Genomic DNA, 19154 nt, shown 5'->3' on the forward strand with positions numbered 1-19154 from the left:
TCTAATTTCCATAGTAGACTAGGTACATCCCCTCACTAATAATGGTTAACTTACACAGAACAAAACAGAAAAGAACAGAATCCTAATGCTGATGTCTGCAAATTTTTATCACAAGTGTATTAGCAGTTTTGAACACAGAAGATGAGTCATTTGAGCACAAAATAAGGTTGGAAAGCTACTGGATATGTAGATTTTAAAGTAAAAGAGGAAGTTTTATCTTATGTGTGTAGTTTGAAAAGTGTTATCGTACAAATGTGCTGATATAGATTCCCTTATGTAATTTTTTTCTCAGATTATCCCAAAGGATTTATTGTTTTTTTCTCCTCTTTCTGTTATTGTTGTTTTGTTATTGCTGTTTTCCAAATTTTTATAAGCTTGAGAAATTTATCATATATATTTTCAAATGTTTTCCTTTCTATTTTTTTATTTTTTTTAAAGATTTTATTTATTTATTTGAAAGAGAGAGACATAGCGAGAGCAGGAACACAAGCAGGGGGAGTGGAGAGGGAGAAGCAGGCTTCCCACAGAGCAGGGAGCCCGATGTGGGACTCGATCCCAGGACCCTGGGATCATGACCTGAGCCGAAGGCAGACGCTTAACGACTGAGCCACCCAGGCGCCCTATGTTTTCCTTTTTAAAAAGATTTTATTTATTTCTTTGACAGAGACACAGCGAGAGAGGGAACACAAGCAGGGGGAATGGGAGAGGGAGAAGCAGGCTTCCCACAGAGCAGGGAGCCTGATGTGGGGCTTGATCCCAGGACCCCAGGGATCATGACCTGAGCCAAAGGCAGACGCTTAATGACTGTGCCACCCAGGCTCCCCTGTTTTCCTTTTTTTAAAGCTTCAATTCTTTTGTCATTAAACCTAAGTTGGCATAAGTTCAAGAAGTGGTATCGGAAATTGTTAATTTTATTCATTCCTTAACTAATATATCAGTTATTCTAATCAGAAATTATAAATGTGAGGAATATATATAATCATACTTAAGAAACATTCTTATAGAGACAAATGGAAAAATTTATGATAGCTGCAAAATAAGATTGGTTGTGGTAGGTATGGATGTTCTAGAGTTCAAAGAAGGAAGATATATTAAGTTGACCAGAGCTCAATTCTACGACCCTGAGATAGTGACCTGAGCTGAAATCAAGAGTTGACTACTCAACTAACTGAGCCACTCCGGCACCCCTACACACACAATTAAATTTATTCATTTTAAGTGTACAGTTTTATGAATTCTGGCAGTCATACACAATCACATAATCTCCACTACAATCAAGATTAAAAGTTTCATCAACCAAAAAGTTTCTTTGCATACCATTGCTATTAATCATCTCTCACTGACCCCAGGCCCTAGTAGAAAACTGATCTTCTTTCTATCATTATAGATTTGCCTTTCTGTAATTTTTATATAATGGAATTATATAGTATGTATTTGCTTTAAAATATATATTTGAGATTACTCAAGTTGATGTCTCGTAAACATTTGATTCTTTTTTATTATTGAGTATATTCCATGGAATGGATATATAATAATTTGTTTATTCATTCACTAGTTGATGAATTATGTGGCTCTGTCTAGTTTGGGGCAATTTTTAATTAAACCACTCTAAATGTTCACATACAGGTTTTTTTGTGGGTATACTTTCTCATGGTATCTATGTGTAGGACAACTAGGTCATATAGTAATTGATGTTTACTTTTGTAAGAAACTGCCACATTATTTACTGAAATGATTGTACAATTTTGCATTTCCATTAGTAAAGTATTAGCATTCTAGTTGCACTCATCTTCAATGGTACTTGATATTGTCAATTTTGTTGTTTTGATTTTGGCTATTCTAAGATATGTGAATGGTAATTTGTTGTTTTTAATTTGATTTTTTCCCTAAAGAATAATGGTGTTAACCATCTTTTCGTGTGTTTAGTTTGCATTCATATATTTTCTTTGGAGAAGTGTCTGTTCTAATCTTTGCCCAGGATTTTATTGTTTTGAGAGTTCTTTATATATTCTGGATACAAGTCCTTTTAAGATGTGTGTTGCAGTATTTTCTCCCAGATTGTTTCTTGTTTTTTCATTCTGTTAACACTCTTTCAAAGAACAGATGTTTTTAATTTTAATCAAGTCCAATTTATTAGCTTCTCTTTTTTAATGAACCATGTTTTTAATGTTGTATTTAAGAAATCCTGGCCTAAACCAGGTAACAAAGATTTTTTTCTCCTGAGATTTTATAATTTTTAAAATAATTTTATGTTTTACATTAAGGCCTATAAATCAGTTTGAATTTTTTTATATGTTTCAATGTATGAGCTGATAGTTACTCTTTGCATTTGGTTGTGTAATAGTTTCATCACCATTTATTAAACAAGAGCATCCTTTCTTCATTGAATTGACTTCGAACCTTTGTCAAAAATCAGTTGGTTCTGTTTGTTTACATTGGTTTCTAGACTCTCTGTTATGCTCCATTCAGATATGTGTCTATCTTTTCATCAGTTCACATTGCCTTGGTTACAATAGCTTTTTTGTAAGTCTTGAATCAGATAGTGTGACTCAGTTTTGTTCTCTTTTCAAAAATCGTTTGGCTATTCTGTTTTCTTTGCCTTTCCACATAAATACTAGAATCTCCTTTTTAAATTTCTACAAGAAATCCTTCTGGGATTTTGATTACAGTTACATTGAATTTATAGGTCCCAGTCTGTGGAAAATTGTCATCATAATTCTATTAAGCCTTGTAATTCATGACTACAGTGTATCTATTTATCTAGGTCTAATTTGATTTCTGTTGTTAGTGTTTTGTAGTATTCAGCATGTGTTTTGCACATATGTTATCAAACATAATTAATTTCATAGTTTTTTGATACTATTATAAATTGTATTTTTTTCACTTCTGTTTTCAGTCATTTATTGTTAGTATATAGAAATACAATCGAATTTTGTAACTTTGTATTCTGCAACATTACTAAATTCATTTATTATTTATATTAGATTTGGGGATTACAAATCATGCTGTCTGAAAATACAGTTTTATTTCTTCCTTTCCAATTCTTTCTAAATTTTTTCTTGTTTTATTGCACTGGTGTAAGAGCTTCAGTGTGGTATTGAGAAGTTTTGAAAGCAGACATTCTTGCCTTGTTGCCAGTCTTAAAGGGAAAGCATTCCATTCTCCACCATTAATTATTATGTTAGCTAAAGGTTTTTCAAGAAGTTCTTTAGAGAAGTTTTCTTGTATATTATTTTACAGATAGTTTTTTTTTAATCAGTAACTGATATTGAATTCTTTCAGATACTTTTTCTGCATCTGTAGGATGATTTTTTGGTAATTTCACTTTTAGTCTTTAGGTTTGGTAAATTACATTGATTAATTTTGAATGTTGAACCAGTTTTGCATTTCTGGGATAAAACACAGTTAGTATTGATTTATTATCCCTTTTATATATTGCTGGGTTCAATTTGCTAATATTTATTGAGATTTTATTCTGCTTTTATATTAACGAAAGATATGTGTGCCTAGATATTTTTTTTCTTATAATGCCTTTGTCTGGTTTTCTTATCAGGCTAGTGCTGATCTCACAAAATAAGTGTTAATAAAGGTGTTAATTCCTTTTCTGTGTTCTAAAAGAGGATGTGTAGATGTGATACTACTTTTACTTAAATATTTAGAATTCTCCAGTGAAGTCATATGCCTAGAGTTGATTATTTTGTTGTTTTGGTTGTGTTGTTTCAAGGTTTTAAATGAGAAATCTAATGTGCTTGATAGTTATTTAGGTTACCTATTTTTTCTTAAGAGAGCTATATTATGTTGTGTATTGCAGTGAAGTTTTCCCTTTAATCAAGGATGTTGAATTTGTGGGCATTAGTTTATTTGAAAAATTATCTTATTATCCTTTCCATTTCTGTAGGTCTATAGTAATGCCCCCTCTTTCATTCCTGATATTGGTTATTTGTGACTTCTCTCTTTTTTACTTGATCTGACTAGAGACTTACTAACTTCGTTGGTCTTTTAAAAGAATCAGCTTCTAGAAATGTATATTTCTAGATATATAAATATATATTTTTTTCATATATAATATGTAATAGTCCTCTATCTGATGAAAGCCATCTTAAAAACATGTACAAATATCAATATGAACTCATGGTTAGCTTAATATAGATACAAATGATTATATGCATAGAAATATTTATAGATATGTGTTTATGCACAGATTAGTAAACATACATATATTTCCTTGTTCTGTAAGCCCAGAAGGCCTAGAAACAATGACAACATAGTATGAACAAGCAAACCCACTGCCTAGGGTTTGGTTTCTAATACCATTCTCCAGTAAAGAAACTACTTGGAGGAAATGGTTGATTCAAGGACTAGGGTAGCAAATTCCCAAACTGATCCTAGAGTATTTTATAGTGCCAGAAAGTAAGAAAGTGTTAAAACAAAAATCAAAACACAATTATGGGAATATTTCAAAAGGACACAAGAACCAAATGAAGGAACTCCCAATGGCTACACCTGGAACAGTTTCAGCAACAAAGTAAGGTAATACTGGATCATTCTGCAAAGTATAAAATAGGTATACATGATACTGTACTGATATAAATAAATAATTAAATAAATAAATGGGCAAATTTCACGTTTCCAAGTAGTTTATGTAGATAACATGTGCCAAAGAAGATAGCCTATAATTTCCCACCTCTTAAATTTGTATGAGAAGAGCTTCCGAAGAATACAATATGGGAAAGTAGTAAAAAGAGTAATTTTACAGAGAGAAACCAAAACCTTGACAAACACTGTTTCAGCCAGGTCAACAAGGTTAACATCAACAGAAATAAGTCACATTGATAATCTATACCTTTGGTATGAAGTGATAAAAATTGCACTTAATCTCTGTGGTCTTCCTTTCAAAACCCCATAACTTCAGCCTAATCATAAGAAAAACACTTTACAAATGCTGCTTGATGTGCATTTTACCAAATACCTTCCTATTACTCCTCAAAACTGTGAAAATAATATAAAACAAAGAAAGTTTGAGAAATTGTCATAGCCAAGAGGACCTACAGAGACATAATGGCTAAATGTTATTTGGTATCCTGGATGGAATCCTGGAATACAAAAAGGACATCTGAATACATTATGAACTTTGGTTAATCATGATGTATCTGTATTGGTCAGGAGAGTGTAGAATTGTGAAAAGGGGAATTACAGAAACATTTTCAGTTTTAAAAAGAACATTTTGGGGACCCCTGGGTGGCTCAGTCAGTTAAGCGTCTGCCTTCAGCTTAAGTCATGATCCCAGTGTCCTGGGATCGAGTCCCGCATCGGGCTCCTTGCTCAGCGGGGAGCCTGCTTCTCCCTCTGCCTGCCACTCCCCCTGCTTGTGCTTGTTCTCTCTCGCTCTCTCTCTGACAAATAAATAAAAAAATCTTAAGAAAAAAAAAAAAGAACATTTTGTCACCTAGGTGAGCAATGACCAGAGGGTTCTGAGATGAAGACAGGGAAACCAGTTAAGTTTTTGCAGTAAACCCGGAGGAAAGTTATGAGGAAAGTTAAGCAATTTTTTGCTCTAAAAAGAATTAACCCATTAAATTTTTTAAACAATATTCAAGAATTTATAATCAGAAATTTGTGAAATATTTATGCAGAATTGGCTGGTATATTCATTCCACATGTTTTTTACCCAGAAATAGGTTTTATTCTTTTAAAAATCATTCATTTTCCATTTAGCTCTATATTTTAAAATATTTATTTATCAGGAATGATACATGTTACTACATTATTAAGCATCATGTTAATTATCTATAGGAAGTTTCTGCTTATCTGGAATAGATTATCATGGTTGATTTTATCCAGTCATAACTAACTTAAGCCCCAGTTTGCTTTTATTTATTTAAAAAATTGGATAAATAAATCCCCAAGATCTTGAATTGCTTGCCTGAAACATTTCTTGTCTCTGACATATCAATAACTGACTAATGTCCATTATGTAAGTATGCTTTTATGTCATCATTTTGAAAGACTATGATCTAAACAGTGGTTTGAAGAACTTTTCCTTTACTTTCAGTTTGTTAGATGAACTTGATAATTTCAGCACATCCCTTTATATTTTCATTTTGTTTATCTCATATTATATCAGAGTTTATTTATGGCAGGCTGACATTTTGCACAAACACACCAATTTGTCCTTCAAATTAACATTTTTTTCTCTCTTACAAATTCTGACATTTTGTGGTAAATAGCAAGCTATTAATCTACTTCCCTATCCAAAGGCATTTAATGCAGCTTTCTTCATCAAATCATAAACTCAAAATGTTGATCATTGGATTATTAATTATTATTAATTAACAAAAAATATAGATCTTAAATTCAGGTTTTAGATTTTAGATACGTTTTCAATATGAATTTGCATGTAAGATCAAATGGTCAAAATATATTATCACTGTTGCCATGGTTTCAGCTAACTTAATCTTTTAGCATGTCACTTAATTGTTTGGATTTTTAAAAACATGCAGGAAATTAGGATATTATGAAATTTTACCATTTTACCATAATTGGCCTCTTGCTTTTGATTAATTTTCTTTGAATAATTACTGGATAACTTGAATAGCGTCATTATAGAAAAGGGAATTTCAGTGGTGCGTTTATGCTGGCTAAAATTTAAAACTAACTTTAAATGCACCTTGAGTAAACTTCTCATATTTTTCATGGGAAAGACCACAGAACTAAAATGGAATATATTGATTATCTGTAAAGGGCCATGTTCTAGCAATGACATCAGCCAATAGAAATCTTTCCAATTAGACCATTATGGATTTTAGGGTTAGAAATGTTCTATATCCTCAGGAGATATACTCTCAGGGACACTACAAAGTTATGGCGTTGTTGTTGTTATTGATTTGACTCACTGTTTTCTACATAAAATTGGCTAAATGATCATTTTTTTTAAAGCAGTCTCATTTGTTTTTTTTTCAGTGGCTTAGAAAATAATATTTCAGGTAATGCCACCTATTTTAGAGGAGAAGATTGCAGCCGATGCAATTCACCTACTGAAAGAAATTTCTAGAAGCCAATAAGGTTAAAAAGGTTCATTGTTGAAATTAAGAAGCTGAGGTAAAAATACATATTAAGAAATCATTTCTGATATCCTGACTTCAAAATATTGTAGCTAAAATTGTAAATGTAGATCTTATAAAATTTGCTTTGACTAAAAATAAACAAAAACATTTTTTATACAAGGAACACACTTTCTATAACTTCTGAACTCCATAATAAATATAAATTTTATAAGGAAAAATAATATATTATGATCTGTAATTAGCAGATAATTATGGTCTATGATTTATGAAAGAAATTCAAATAAATAAAAAATTTGAAAATGTTTTTCAGAATAACATCTATACCTACTTCCCCTCATGGCTCTTAAGGATATATAAAGTCCTAAGAATACTCTCATGCTAAATTTTACTATTCACTATATTCATTTATTCAGCAAACTTTTATTAAATGCTTACTATGTACCAAATGCTGTTCTAGGTATTGGAACAGTGCTCTGAACAATTTGAACAAGGCTACTGTTCTCGTGAAGCTTACATTTTAGTGGACAAAGACATTTTAACTAATGATCAACCAATAAAATAAGGTAGTTTCAGATTGAAGTATAAAAAAAATATCACATAAGAGTATAGAATAAGGGAGATAGCACCTTACTTTAGAGAGTGTTTTAGAAAAGTGTGTAATTGGAGGTGAGATCTGGATAACAAGGAGTCAGCCAGCCATGTGAAGACCAATGCTCAGCGTCACTGAAAATGGTCCTCCCTCTGTGTATTCTTATTCCCTTCCCTGTGGGCTTTCCAGTTTCATTGGTAAGGGCCTGGAGCTGCTGGATTCTATTCTAAATAGAGAAAAAGTGAGGACAGCCAGATACCTTAACCCTAATGCTATGTTTCATATTTTTCTGCTACCCCTACCTTTCCTCCTGTCTCTTCTCAGCACTTCTGCACTTTTAGACACCAAGGAGTGATTTCTTGTCTTACATATGTTAATATAGAAAATATACTTTTTTTTTTAAAGATTTTATTTATTTATTTGAGAGAGAGAATGAGATAGAGCATGAGAGGGGGGAGGGTCAGAGGGAGAAGCAGACTCCCTGCTGAGCAGGGAGCCCGATGCGGGACTCGATCCCGGGACTCCAGGATCACGACCTGAGCCGAAGGCAGTCGCTTAACCAACTGAGCCACCCAGGCGCCCCGAAAATATAATACTTTTTAAAATTATAGTTGACACACAATGTTACCAAAAAATAGGATAATGGTTTTCCCCCCATTAGCAATTACCAAGTTCTAACACACTGTATAATTTATTATGACTTTTTGTCTGCCATCACCACCACCATTAGGAATTTTGATGTTACTTTTCCCTAATACACCTAAGAACTTGATACGGTATTCAAAATGTAGTAGATATGAAGTGAAATATTTGATGGATGAATAAGTCGGCACTTTATATAAGGGAATTTGCTTGAATTAGTGTCTCCTGGGCCTTGTTCACCAATGATACCGAGTCATCCTTGGATCTGCCTTCCATTTCTAGAATCAGTCCAATCTGATTATTAAGCCTGTGGCTAGAATGAACTGTCTGGCGTTTTCCAGGGCTGTCTCCTGTGGACTTCTTCCAGATGACTATCTACTCAGATGGATAAACATTTTGAAAGATTTTCACAACACTTTGTAGTGCTGACTTTCCTTTTGAACAAACAAAATGGACTGCTTTTCAACTTGAGGCTCAAGCATCCAGATGATATGCTGAGTACGGAGATTGCTTATGCCAAGTCTGCATTTAATCTTGAGCACATTTATACTAACGGATAGTTACTTTAGGGCATTACTTCTATTTTTAAGGCAGTTTGTATTTCAGATATAGTTTCTGACAGACCTCCCCCATCAGTTTTTATCCCATCATTATGCTCCTCATTGTGAAAGGTAGTAGAGTATTCTCTGTAACAAAATTTGGTCAAGGTCTGCAAAGAGTACTTCATGTTCAAGCATCACATTGCAACTTAATTTGTTAAGAACTGCAGCTATCACTGTAACAAATTAGAAAGTGTGTTAATTTAGAAAGTCTAGGTGTCTCATCACCCCGTGGTGGTGGACTCCTAGACTATCCTCTACATACAATCTACAGTCAAAATATCATTCATATCTCTAATGAAAACTTTTTTTCTTTTATAATAATAGGTATAGTTAGATAATATTCTTGAAGTTTTAAAATGTTTTAATGCTTTCGTTCATGGTTATAACTTGCAGACCTTTCTTTTAACTACCACTTTACTTATTCAGATATTCTTTGGGAAAAAGTAGAAAATTGTAGATATTTTCATGTGTCAGTGTTTGCTTACTTGTCTCAAAACATGATTTTTGTTCCAAGGTACTTAGTTATATGGACCCAGAAAGGGCAAGATCTGTTTCTAACATACTCTCATGGATAGTCACTTGGGGAGAAAATTCATTTGTGTTTTCTCCATTTAAAAAGATATTTTTCCTTAAATCTTTTAAGACATTTTCACCTATAACCAATCTCCTACAGCAATTATCTTTCCTCAGTCTCTGTATAAGTGCTTTGTAATTCTTCAAATGGTTAGAAGCTTTTTTGAAATTAATGTCACTATATTTAAGCTATCATGTATATGCCAAAAATTTAACCATCTTCTTACCTGACTATAATTCTTTATTTTATGTAAGAAATACTGATATTTCTTATCTAGAATGTCATTTAAATTCCTTAGTGTTATTTCTTTGCACTGAAAGCTGGATTATTGTAAGGCTCATCTCTTTTGTTTTCCTTTACTCATGGATTTTATCTTCCTCTACATTTTGTCCAGTGTCTAAAATTTTTTTTGTCATATACTTTGTATAGTTTTCTAGCTGTTTAAGGGAGGGGATATCTCTCATCCCTGTTAGTCTACTTGTACTGGAATTGGAAATTCAATTCCATGTTTTTGGATCATTTTTATAAAAGATTATTAAAGGAAAAAGAGATTTCAATACCTTAATGGTTTAACTTCAGCTGTCTGGGAAAATTCACTTATGTTGACCATCTCCTTTATACATGATGTAAAAGTATAATAATATTCATTATATTATACTTATTATATGCCAGGTATTATGGCAGGAATTTTTATTAATTCAGTTGATCTTTCCTCTAGCATTATGAAGTGTAGGTACTTTTATTATTACTTTTCACATATGGGACAACTGAGACACAGATAAGTTAAATAGTTTTCCAAAATATTTACACCTCTTAAATGAAAAGGTGATTTCAAAATCAGAAATTCTCTATTCAGATATTACATTATTGACTAATTTACTACATAGCACTTCCTGAAGAACTGTGTTACAGTATAATCTCTCTGTTAGCAGAAATGTAGAACAACTTTAGCTTATTGACTAGTTTCATCTCTCAAAATTCATTTCTTATTAACATGAAATTGTAAAATGAGATGACTTATTTTTTGAGTAGAGTATAACAAAAAAAATTGTATGCATGCATGCAGCTTCTTTAGACAAAGATATGTAGGAAAAAACAAATCCTCTGTTTAATAGAGTAGAATTTTTTTTTTTGGCTAACAAGCAATTATTAGTTGTATTAATAGAAAATGTGATCATTATTAAATGAAAAACTCATTTACATGTTTTAGTTAGGCACATTTAATGTCATAGGATTGTACATGAAACTTCACATACATTCTTGAAGTAATTTTGTAATAGTCTTTTAAAACCATTTAATGTAATAGCCTATATAAAAGTCATCATTGTTGGTTGTTGACTTTATTGGGTGTTCTAGAGGATGTTTTGATTTCAGGACATATTATTTATAATATAGTGATCCAAATCTTTTGATGATATAAAAATATTGTATTTACAAATGCCATGAAACATCACCACAAATATTGGAAAAGAACATATATTAAGTTTCAAACTTTCCTTTATTTTGATTTTTCAGATTGCATTCTCACAACACAATACAATCATGGATCTTGTGCAGTTTTTTGTCACCTTCTTCAGGTAATTTGCTTTTACTGACTTTGAATTTATTAAACCTATATTCTGATAATGTTCTATCAACCTGTTAGGTAATTTATCAGATCTCTAACCTTAAAATATCAATGATGTGTCTTGAATTGTTTTATATGCTTAAATATATACCACAGAGCAGAGGAAACATACTTGAAATGTACTTGTCAAGATTATTTTGGTATTGTACTATTTAACTGCTAATGGAGTCAGTGGAAAGAAGATGATAACTTTGTGTTCCTGTTACATGAGTAATTAAGGCCTGCTTTAGTTAATGAAATTAGCAGTATATTCACTATATGGATTAGGTATATCTTCTAGAGTTAAATCAGTTCAATTATTTTTTAGGAAATTATCACATTTAGCACAATGTACTAAAAATCTGTAGGGAATGTATTTATTGTCCTCAGGGAGGTTCTAATCTGGAAATACTAAATATGACTTTGAATAGAACACCATTCCCTAGAAAATTAGTTATCTGAGGTATTAATAGTAAGTTAATAAAAAAGTTTCCATAATTAAACAAGTTAGGAAAATAGGGATCTTTTAGTTTGCTTATAACTGATATTATTTCTACTACTGATGTTACAGGAAGGTTTTTTTTTCCCCCTTAGAGTTTTAATGTGCTAATTTTTGATGAATCTTTCTAAAAGAGAGGGTAGAGTTTGTAACATTTCTCAAAACATGAAAACTCTTTTCAGGGAACATCTATTATTATTTCCATGGGATGTAAATAAAGAAACACTGGATTGGGAGAAGAAGTGAGTCAGTGATAGGATATCTGTGTTATGGCGTCTTAGATCATCTGGGTAGGAAGGGATGTTATTTTTGTTTGTTTTTTTTTTGGAATTGCTGAAAAGTTTACTTTGGAGCTTTAAGCTGCACTTTGAAAACAATGATGTGGGCTATGCTGACCTAAGGAGAGACCCAGCTCCCCCCACCAACATACACACACATCCACACCATGGCAGAGCAGGACCAAGCCAGGTCAGGCCAGTTGCCCATGCAGGGTGAGACAGGACCCTGCTTGATGTAACTGCAGAGGCAGCCTTCATCACTGTCTGTAGGGCCAGGCTGCATTGGGGGATAGCACTGGAGCTCCTCCTGACCTCAGAGTTCTGCTCACCCCCCAGTGCAAAGGTACTCTTGTGGGTTGGCTGAGAACACTGGGGGTCACCCACAGCAAGTCATCGCCCTGTGGCAGCCAGTCAGCTCCACTGGTTCTCAACCCTAAGGCCACCCACAACCTCGCTGTCTCCTGCAGAACCTGCCCGGCCAAGCCTACTGGGTGTGACCCTCAGTACACCAGTGACCTTTAGGACAGGCTCCCTCCAAACGTGAGTCCAAGTGCATGCAAGGCCTCAGCTAAGGTTGCCTCTCCCTCACGCTGTGCTGACAACTGCAGACCCAGCTCCAGCCATCAACCCCCACAGTCTGGGAGAGGGCCTGTTGCAGGCATCCTGGCCCCTGCATGCCTAGAGGCTGCTAGGGGTGTGCTCCCCGACCAGCAGATTTTCAGAGTGGATTGAAAACCCCCAGCAGAGAAACAGGCCCTGCAGACAGGCTGGGGGCTCTACCAGGTGCCCCCACCTCTGGGAGGGCATGTCGCTGGGCACCACAAGTGGGTCCTTGGCATTCTGACTCCTTTAGTGGCCTTGCTGAAGTGGCAGAAATGTACAGAAAAGCCAAATCCGTCACCATCTTCCTTAAGAAAATTTCCAGAGGTGGCCCTCAAGAGGCAGGTAGTAGGGGCTCCGGTCCTGAGGGCCAAGGGTCTGACCACGACACCCGTGCCTGCCCAGGGTTGCCCTCGGCTTGGAAACATTCAGAAGACCATCCCAGCAACTCTGCACATCCTGGCACCTGAGACACACAAGGAAAAGAAAAGTTCCCTCCAAGGGCGCATTTGGCCCAACCTGAGCCCCCTCTTGTGGAGGGCTGTGAAGCCCCACGATGTTTCCCCTTCCTCCCCACCCCCCCTGCTGAGCGCCGACAGGCAGACCCGGTCCACAGGGGCTCCCTCGCCTCTCCCCGCCTTGGTGCTCGCCCTCCCACCTGGTCTGGCTGTCCCCTGCCCAACACAGCAGGGTCACAGAGGGGCTGGGGCGGTCGCGCTGCCCAGGGACAGAAGGATGTTATTTTTGTTAATATGATTATTGCATGTACAGGTTGTCCTGGTCCACTGGGTGCCTTCATGCAAATTAGACAAATGTGTATCCTCCTTTTGGCAGATATAGCCCTATATCATGGCACACAGCTTTACAGTATGAATTTTGACCTCCACTCACCAAGTTGGCTGGGTTACTTTATACTAAGTGAAGAAATCTGTACAGCCCAATCCTTGACATAGATGATATGCCAAGCACTTTCTTAAATGTTATCTTGTCCAGACACCCATACAATACTTGAATTCCTATTACCTTCCTCACAGGGGTCAGCACACATTTTCTGTAAAGGGCCATATAGGAAATATTTCAGGATTTGTGGGCTATACCATCTCTGTTGCATGGACACAAACCAGCTGCCATAACGGTAGAGCAGAAAGAGCCAATAAGGAAACATATGGGTGTGGCTCTGTTCCAATAAACCTTTATTACAGAAACAGCTGGTGGGCTGAGTCCTGCCTGTGGACATAATTTGCCCAACCCCTCATCTAGCTTATGCCCGAATGCCTTTAATGACGAAATCGCGCCATCTCCTGAGATAGCATTTTCTATCTTCAGATAACTAATTGTTCTTTGTAATTGAGATGAAATCTGTCTCCCCAAAACATCACTTCTCATTCATCCATATGGTCCAACCCAGAGCAAATCTCATCTCTCATCTCTATTTATAGCCCTTCAGTTTTCTAAATTCTTTTTTCCAATTTACATATTCCCTGTCTCTTTATCCTCTTCTGTTGTTGAAACCTTTGTCATGTTGGTGACTTTGCTCTGAAAACAGTCATGTTTGTCTATGTCCCTTTAAAAGTTGTGATTTCCAGAATTTAATGCTACAATTTATCACTAACATGTGTGCATACTTTAAATTTGTTCCTTAAAAATGAAATGAGGAAACATCTTAAATATATTTAATGTTTTATGACTTTGTATTTCTGAGTATAAAGAGATTTTAGGGCTACATATTAGGTTCCAGTATGTTTTTGGAACGTATTAGAAGTTACAATCTAACAAGAATTATTAAAGCATCAAAATAAAACTGTTTTTCTTGATGGAGAAGGTGTGGATGGAAATATACTGAAAAGTTCAACTCTGCATAAAAATTCACAAAGTTGAATATATATGTAAATTATTAAATGTTTAGGGTTTTATTTTAAGCTTTTGAATTTGTATGCATATTAAAGTTCAGTAGCTTTTTTTATTAAGTAAAAGAAAGCTAGTGTTAATGTGTCCCATGTCTTAGAGATGATCCTATTTATTATGTTGTCATCATGGACAAAGTGAAATAAAATATTCTACCTGTTGTGTGAGATAAAATATATTTGATGTGTTTTTTTGTCATTTAAATTTCTTTCAGTAGTGAAATGTAAATTAGTTTAAAAATTATCTCATTGTTAGAAAAAACATGGTTAGAATATTTTAAAAGTTTTTTTTTTTTTTTTAATAAAGCCACTGCTAAATTTTAAAAGAGAGTTTTAGACAGGTCAGCATTTATGGACATCCTTCAATCAAGCCCCTATTACTGCTATTGCTGTTTCTAACTGAGACACTGATGTAGCAGAGGTGAATGTGTCAGCTTTTCAGTTTAGCCATGATTCCATGGAGGCTGATTCACAAACTCTGGAAGTTTTTACCTCTATATTGGGCATAGTTCTGGGGTAAACATGATTGGGCAAGTATAAGGAAGATCACTTATAGGCATAGCCTGGCTCTGATCTTAGCTTTCTATATATCATAAGTAGCTCATAGTTAGTAGGTGAAAATCTCAGTCCTTTCATTTAAGAATTAAAGGATTTTGTTGTTGTGAGAGTCTGTAGTATAACATAGTAAATGATTAGAAAATTGGAAGGGAATTATTTTAAAAATAAATGTTTTTGTCTGGTATGTAAAATGGAAAAGTAAGTCTAAGTGAATCTGAAAAGTTAAGCCTGGTAAATTAAATGGAGATATAGTAGGGACCACTGTCCTTGCACCTTATAGAATTTTAATGGTGGTATGTATTTTCACTATCCCACTGGGATGACAGTGCTTTTAATTTACCATCTTAACCCGATGGAGGGTAGTTTTAGAGGTTGTCACTTGGTCTTTCCCACTGTGAAAAATCTTACCCCACAGGCCAGGGACACAATGTAGAGGTTACTCTAACCACTTGTACATAAATTCTAATTATATACTTAAGAACTGGGGAAATTATCACTGCTTGGATCTATAGACACAGTTGGTCCACAGTGAGCCAAAATTTAGCAAAAATTTGTTACATGACTCCTGAAGACACCCCAAATCTAACAAGGGGCCATTATGACATTTTAGTCCTTGAGTATCTGTATCATCTCTCATCCAGTGTCTAATATTAATTGAAATATCTACTTATTCCTCTTGTACTGTATATATAACCATGTATATGCCTGTATGTGTGTGTGTGTGGGTGTATATATATATATATATATAGCCCCAAATATACACAAATATGGACAGGGATCATACAAAGGTCCCCTTGAAGATCATTTTACATACTTTTCAAGATGTTTCAAGATGTCCTTTCTTCTGTGGATCCAGCCACCTGTTCAGTCAATGGGGTTCTGGATCTGTAAATTAGCTCATCTGGGAACTGGACAGAGGGTTATGATTTTTCTATTGGGACAAAAATTCTCAGTGTGTTGTTTCCACATTCTTACTTAAAATAAAACCAAATGTTAAATAGTACCATTGTTGGCTGCCCACCTATTTGACCCCTGAGGATGCCATGCATTATTAATCATCTTCACGGCTCTTTGTGGGCAAATACCCTTGTCAGCTCCAACAATCTTATTGTTCATTATGGTAATTGTGGGCCCTGGATTTTGTCAGTTAAGCCCTTACACCTGGCATCTTTTACTTAGGGGTCCCTTACTTAATGTCTTCCCCTATAACTGCCTCTCCTCTTGTCAGCTCTGGTCTGCAGAAGAATGCCACCACTAAACCTCTTAGTGAAGCTGATGCCCCTCTCATCAGCATATTCCTTCTCTAGTGGCCTTGGTGAATGATGTGTCCCATGGGACATAATCTACTGGTATAGTTCTTTTGGCCTTACAAAGTATACCCATTCTAGCACATTCCCTTTGTCGGCTTTAAAAAAAAATTTTTTATCGTTATGTTAATCACCATACATTACATCATTAGTTTTTGATGTAGTGTTCCATGATTCATTGTTTGTGTATAACACCCCATTGTCCATGCAGAACATGCCCTCTTTAATACCCATCACCAGGCTAACCCATCCTCCCACCCACCTCCCCTCTAGAACCCTCAGTTTGTTTTTCAGAGTCCATCATCTCTCATGGTTCGTTTCCCCCTCCGATTTCCCCCCTTCATTTTTCCCCTCCTGCTATCTTCTTTTTTTTTTTTTTCCTTAACATATATTGCATTATTTGTTTCAGAGGTACAGATCTGTGATTCAACAGTCTTGCACAATTCACAGCGCTCACCATAGCACATACCCTCCCCAGTGTCTATCACCCAGCCACCCCATCCCTCCCACCCCACCCCCCACTCCAGCAACCCTCAGTGTGTTTCTTGAGATTAAGAATTCCTCATATCAGTGAGGTCATATGATACATGTCTTTCTCTGATTGACTTATTTCATTCAGCCTAACACCCTCCAGTTCCATCCACGTCATTGCAAATGGCAAGATCTCATTCCTTTTGATGGCTGCATAATATTCCATTGTATATATATACCACATCTTCTTTATCCATTCATCTGTCGATGGACATCTTGGCTATTTCCACACTTTGGCTATTGTGGACATTGCTGCTATAAACATTGGGGTGCACGTACCCCTTCAGATCCCTACATTTGTATCTTTGGGGTAAATACCCAGTAGTATAATTGCTGGATTGTAGGGTAGCTCTATTTTCAACTTTTTGAGGAACCTCCATACTGTTTTCCAGAGTGGCTGCACCAGCTTGCATTCCCACCAACAGTGTAGGAGGGTTCCCCTTTCTCCGCATCCCCACCAACATCTGTCGTTTCCTGATTTGTTAATTTTAGCCATTCTGACTGGTGTGAGGTGGTATCTCATTGAGGTTTTGATTTGGATTTCCCTGATGCCAAACGATGTTGAGCACTTTTTCATGTGTCTGTTGGCCATTTGGATGTCTTCTTTGGAAAAATGTCTGTTCCTGTCTTCTGCCCATTTCTTGATTGGATTCTTTGTTCTTTGCGTGTTGAGTTTGATAAGTTCTTTACAGATTTTGGACCATTTGCAAATATCTTCTCCCATTCTGTCGGTTGTCTTTTGGTTTTGTTGACTGTTTCTTTTGCTGTGCAAAAGCTTTTTATCTTGATGAAGTCCCAATAGTTCATTTTTGCCCTTGCTTCCCTTGCCTTTGGTGATGTGTCTAGGAAGAAGTTGCCGTGGCTGAGGTAAAAGAGGTTGCTGCCTGTGTTCTCCTTTAGGATTTTGATGGACTCCTGTGTCACATTGAGGTCTTTCAACCATTTTGAGTCTATTTTTGTGTGTGGTGTAAGGAAATGGTCCAGTTTCATTCTTCTACATGTGGCTGTCCAGTTTTCCCAACACCATTTGTTGAAGAGACTGTCTTTTTTCCATTGGACATTCTTTCATGCTTTGTCGAAGATTAGTTGACCATAGAGTTGAGGGTCCATTTCTGGGCTCTCTATTCTGTTCCATTGATCTATGTGTCTGTTTTTGTGCCAGTACCATACTGTCTTGATGATGACAGCTTTGTAATAGAGCTGGAGGTCTGGAATTGTGATGCCGCCAGCTTAGCTTTTCTTTTTCAACATTCCTCTGGCTATGCGGGGTCTTTTCTGGTTCCATACAAATTTTAGGATTATTTGTTCCATTTCTTTGAAAAAAGTTGATGGTATTTTGATGGGGATTGGATTGAATGTGTAGATTGCTCTAGGTAGCATTGACATCTTCACAATATTTGTTCTTCCAATCCATGAGCATGGAACGTTTTTCCGTTTCTTTGTGTCTTCCTCAGTTTCTTTCATGAGTATTTTATAGTTTTCTGAGTACAAATCCTTTGCCTCTTTGGTTAGATTGATTCCTAGGTATCTTATGGTTTTGGGTGCAATTGTAAATGGGATTGACTCCTTAATTTCTCTTTCTTCTGTCTTGTTGTTGGTGTATAGGAATGCCACTGATTTCTGTGCATTGATTTTATATCCTGCCACTTAACTGAATTCCTGTATGAGTTCTAGCAGTTTTGGGGTGGAGTCTTTTGGGTTTTCCACATAAAGTATTATATCATCTGCAAAGAGTGAGAGTTTGAGTTCTTCTTTGCCGATTTGGATGCCTTTGATTTCTTTTTGTTGTCTGATTGCTGTGGCTAGGACTTCTAATACTATGTTGAATAGCAATGGTGATAGTGGACATCCCGGCCACGTTCCTGACCTTAGGGAGAAAGCTCTCAGTTTTTCCCCATTGAGAATGATATTTGCTGTTGGTTTTTCATAGATGGCTTTTATGATATTGAGGTATGTGCCCTCTATCCCTATACTCTGAAGAGTTTTGATCAAGAAAGGATGCTGTACTTTGTCAAATGCTTTTTCTACATCTATTGAGAGGATCATATGATTCTTGTTCTTTCTTTTGTTAATGTATTGTATCACGTTGATTGATTTGCGGATGTTGAACCAACCTTGCAGCCCAGGGATAAATCCCACTTGGTCGTGGTGAATAATCCTTTTAATGTACTGTTGGATCCTATTGGCTAGTATTTTGGTGAGAATTTTTGCATCCATGTTCATCAGGGATATTGGTCTGTAATTCTCCTTTTTGATGGGGTCTTTGTCTGGTTTTGGGATCAAGGTAATGGTGGCCTCCTAAAACAAGTTTGGAAGTTTTCCTTCCATTTCTATTTTTTGGAACAATTTCAGAATAGGTATTAATTCTTCTTTAAATGTTTGGTAGAATTCCCCTGGGAA

At 35.6% G+C, this 19154-nt stretch overlaps 1 protein-coding gene across 2 annotated transcripts in view; it reads left to right on the plus strand.

Annotated features, from left to right (window-relative positions):
- Positions 1-19154, plus strand: part of ATRNL1 (attractin like 1) — an 804411-nt gene that overhangs the window by 354692 nt on the left and 430565 nt on the right. For both annotated transcript variants that reach the window (XM_064595308.1, XM_064595309.1), the window contains exon 25: positions 10987-11048. In XM_064595308.1, coding sequence (XP_064451378.1) covers positions 10987-11048 — 62 coding nt within the window. The remainder of the gene's footprint in view (positions 1-10986; positions 11049-19154) is intronic.

Source organism: Mirounga angustirostris, unplaced genomic scaffold (genome assembly GCF_029215605.1).
Source record: "Mirounga angustirostris isolate CCGP_5_RB_7025 unplaced genomic scaffold, mMirAng1.0.hap1 SCAF_6, whole genome shotgun sequence".
In the NCBI taxonomy this organism is placed as follows: domain Eukaryota; kingdom Metazoa; phylum Chordata; class Mammalia; order Carnivora; family Phocidae; genus Mirounga; species Mirounga angustirostris.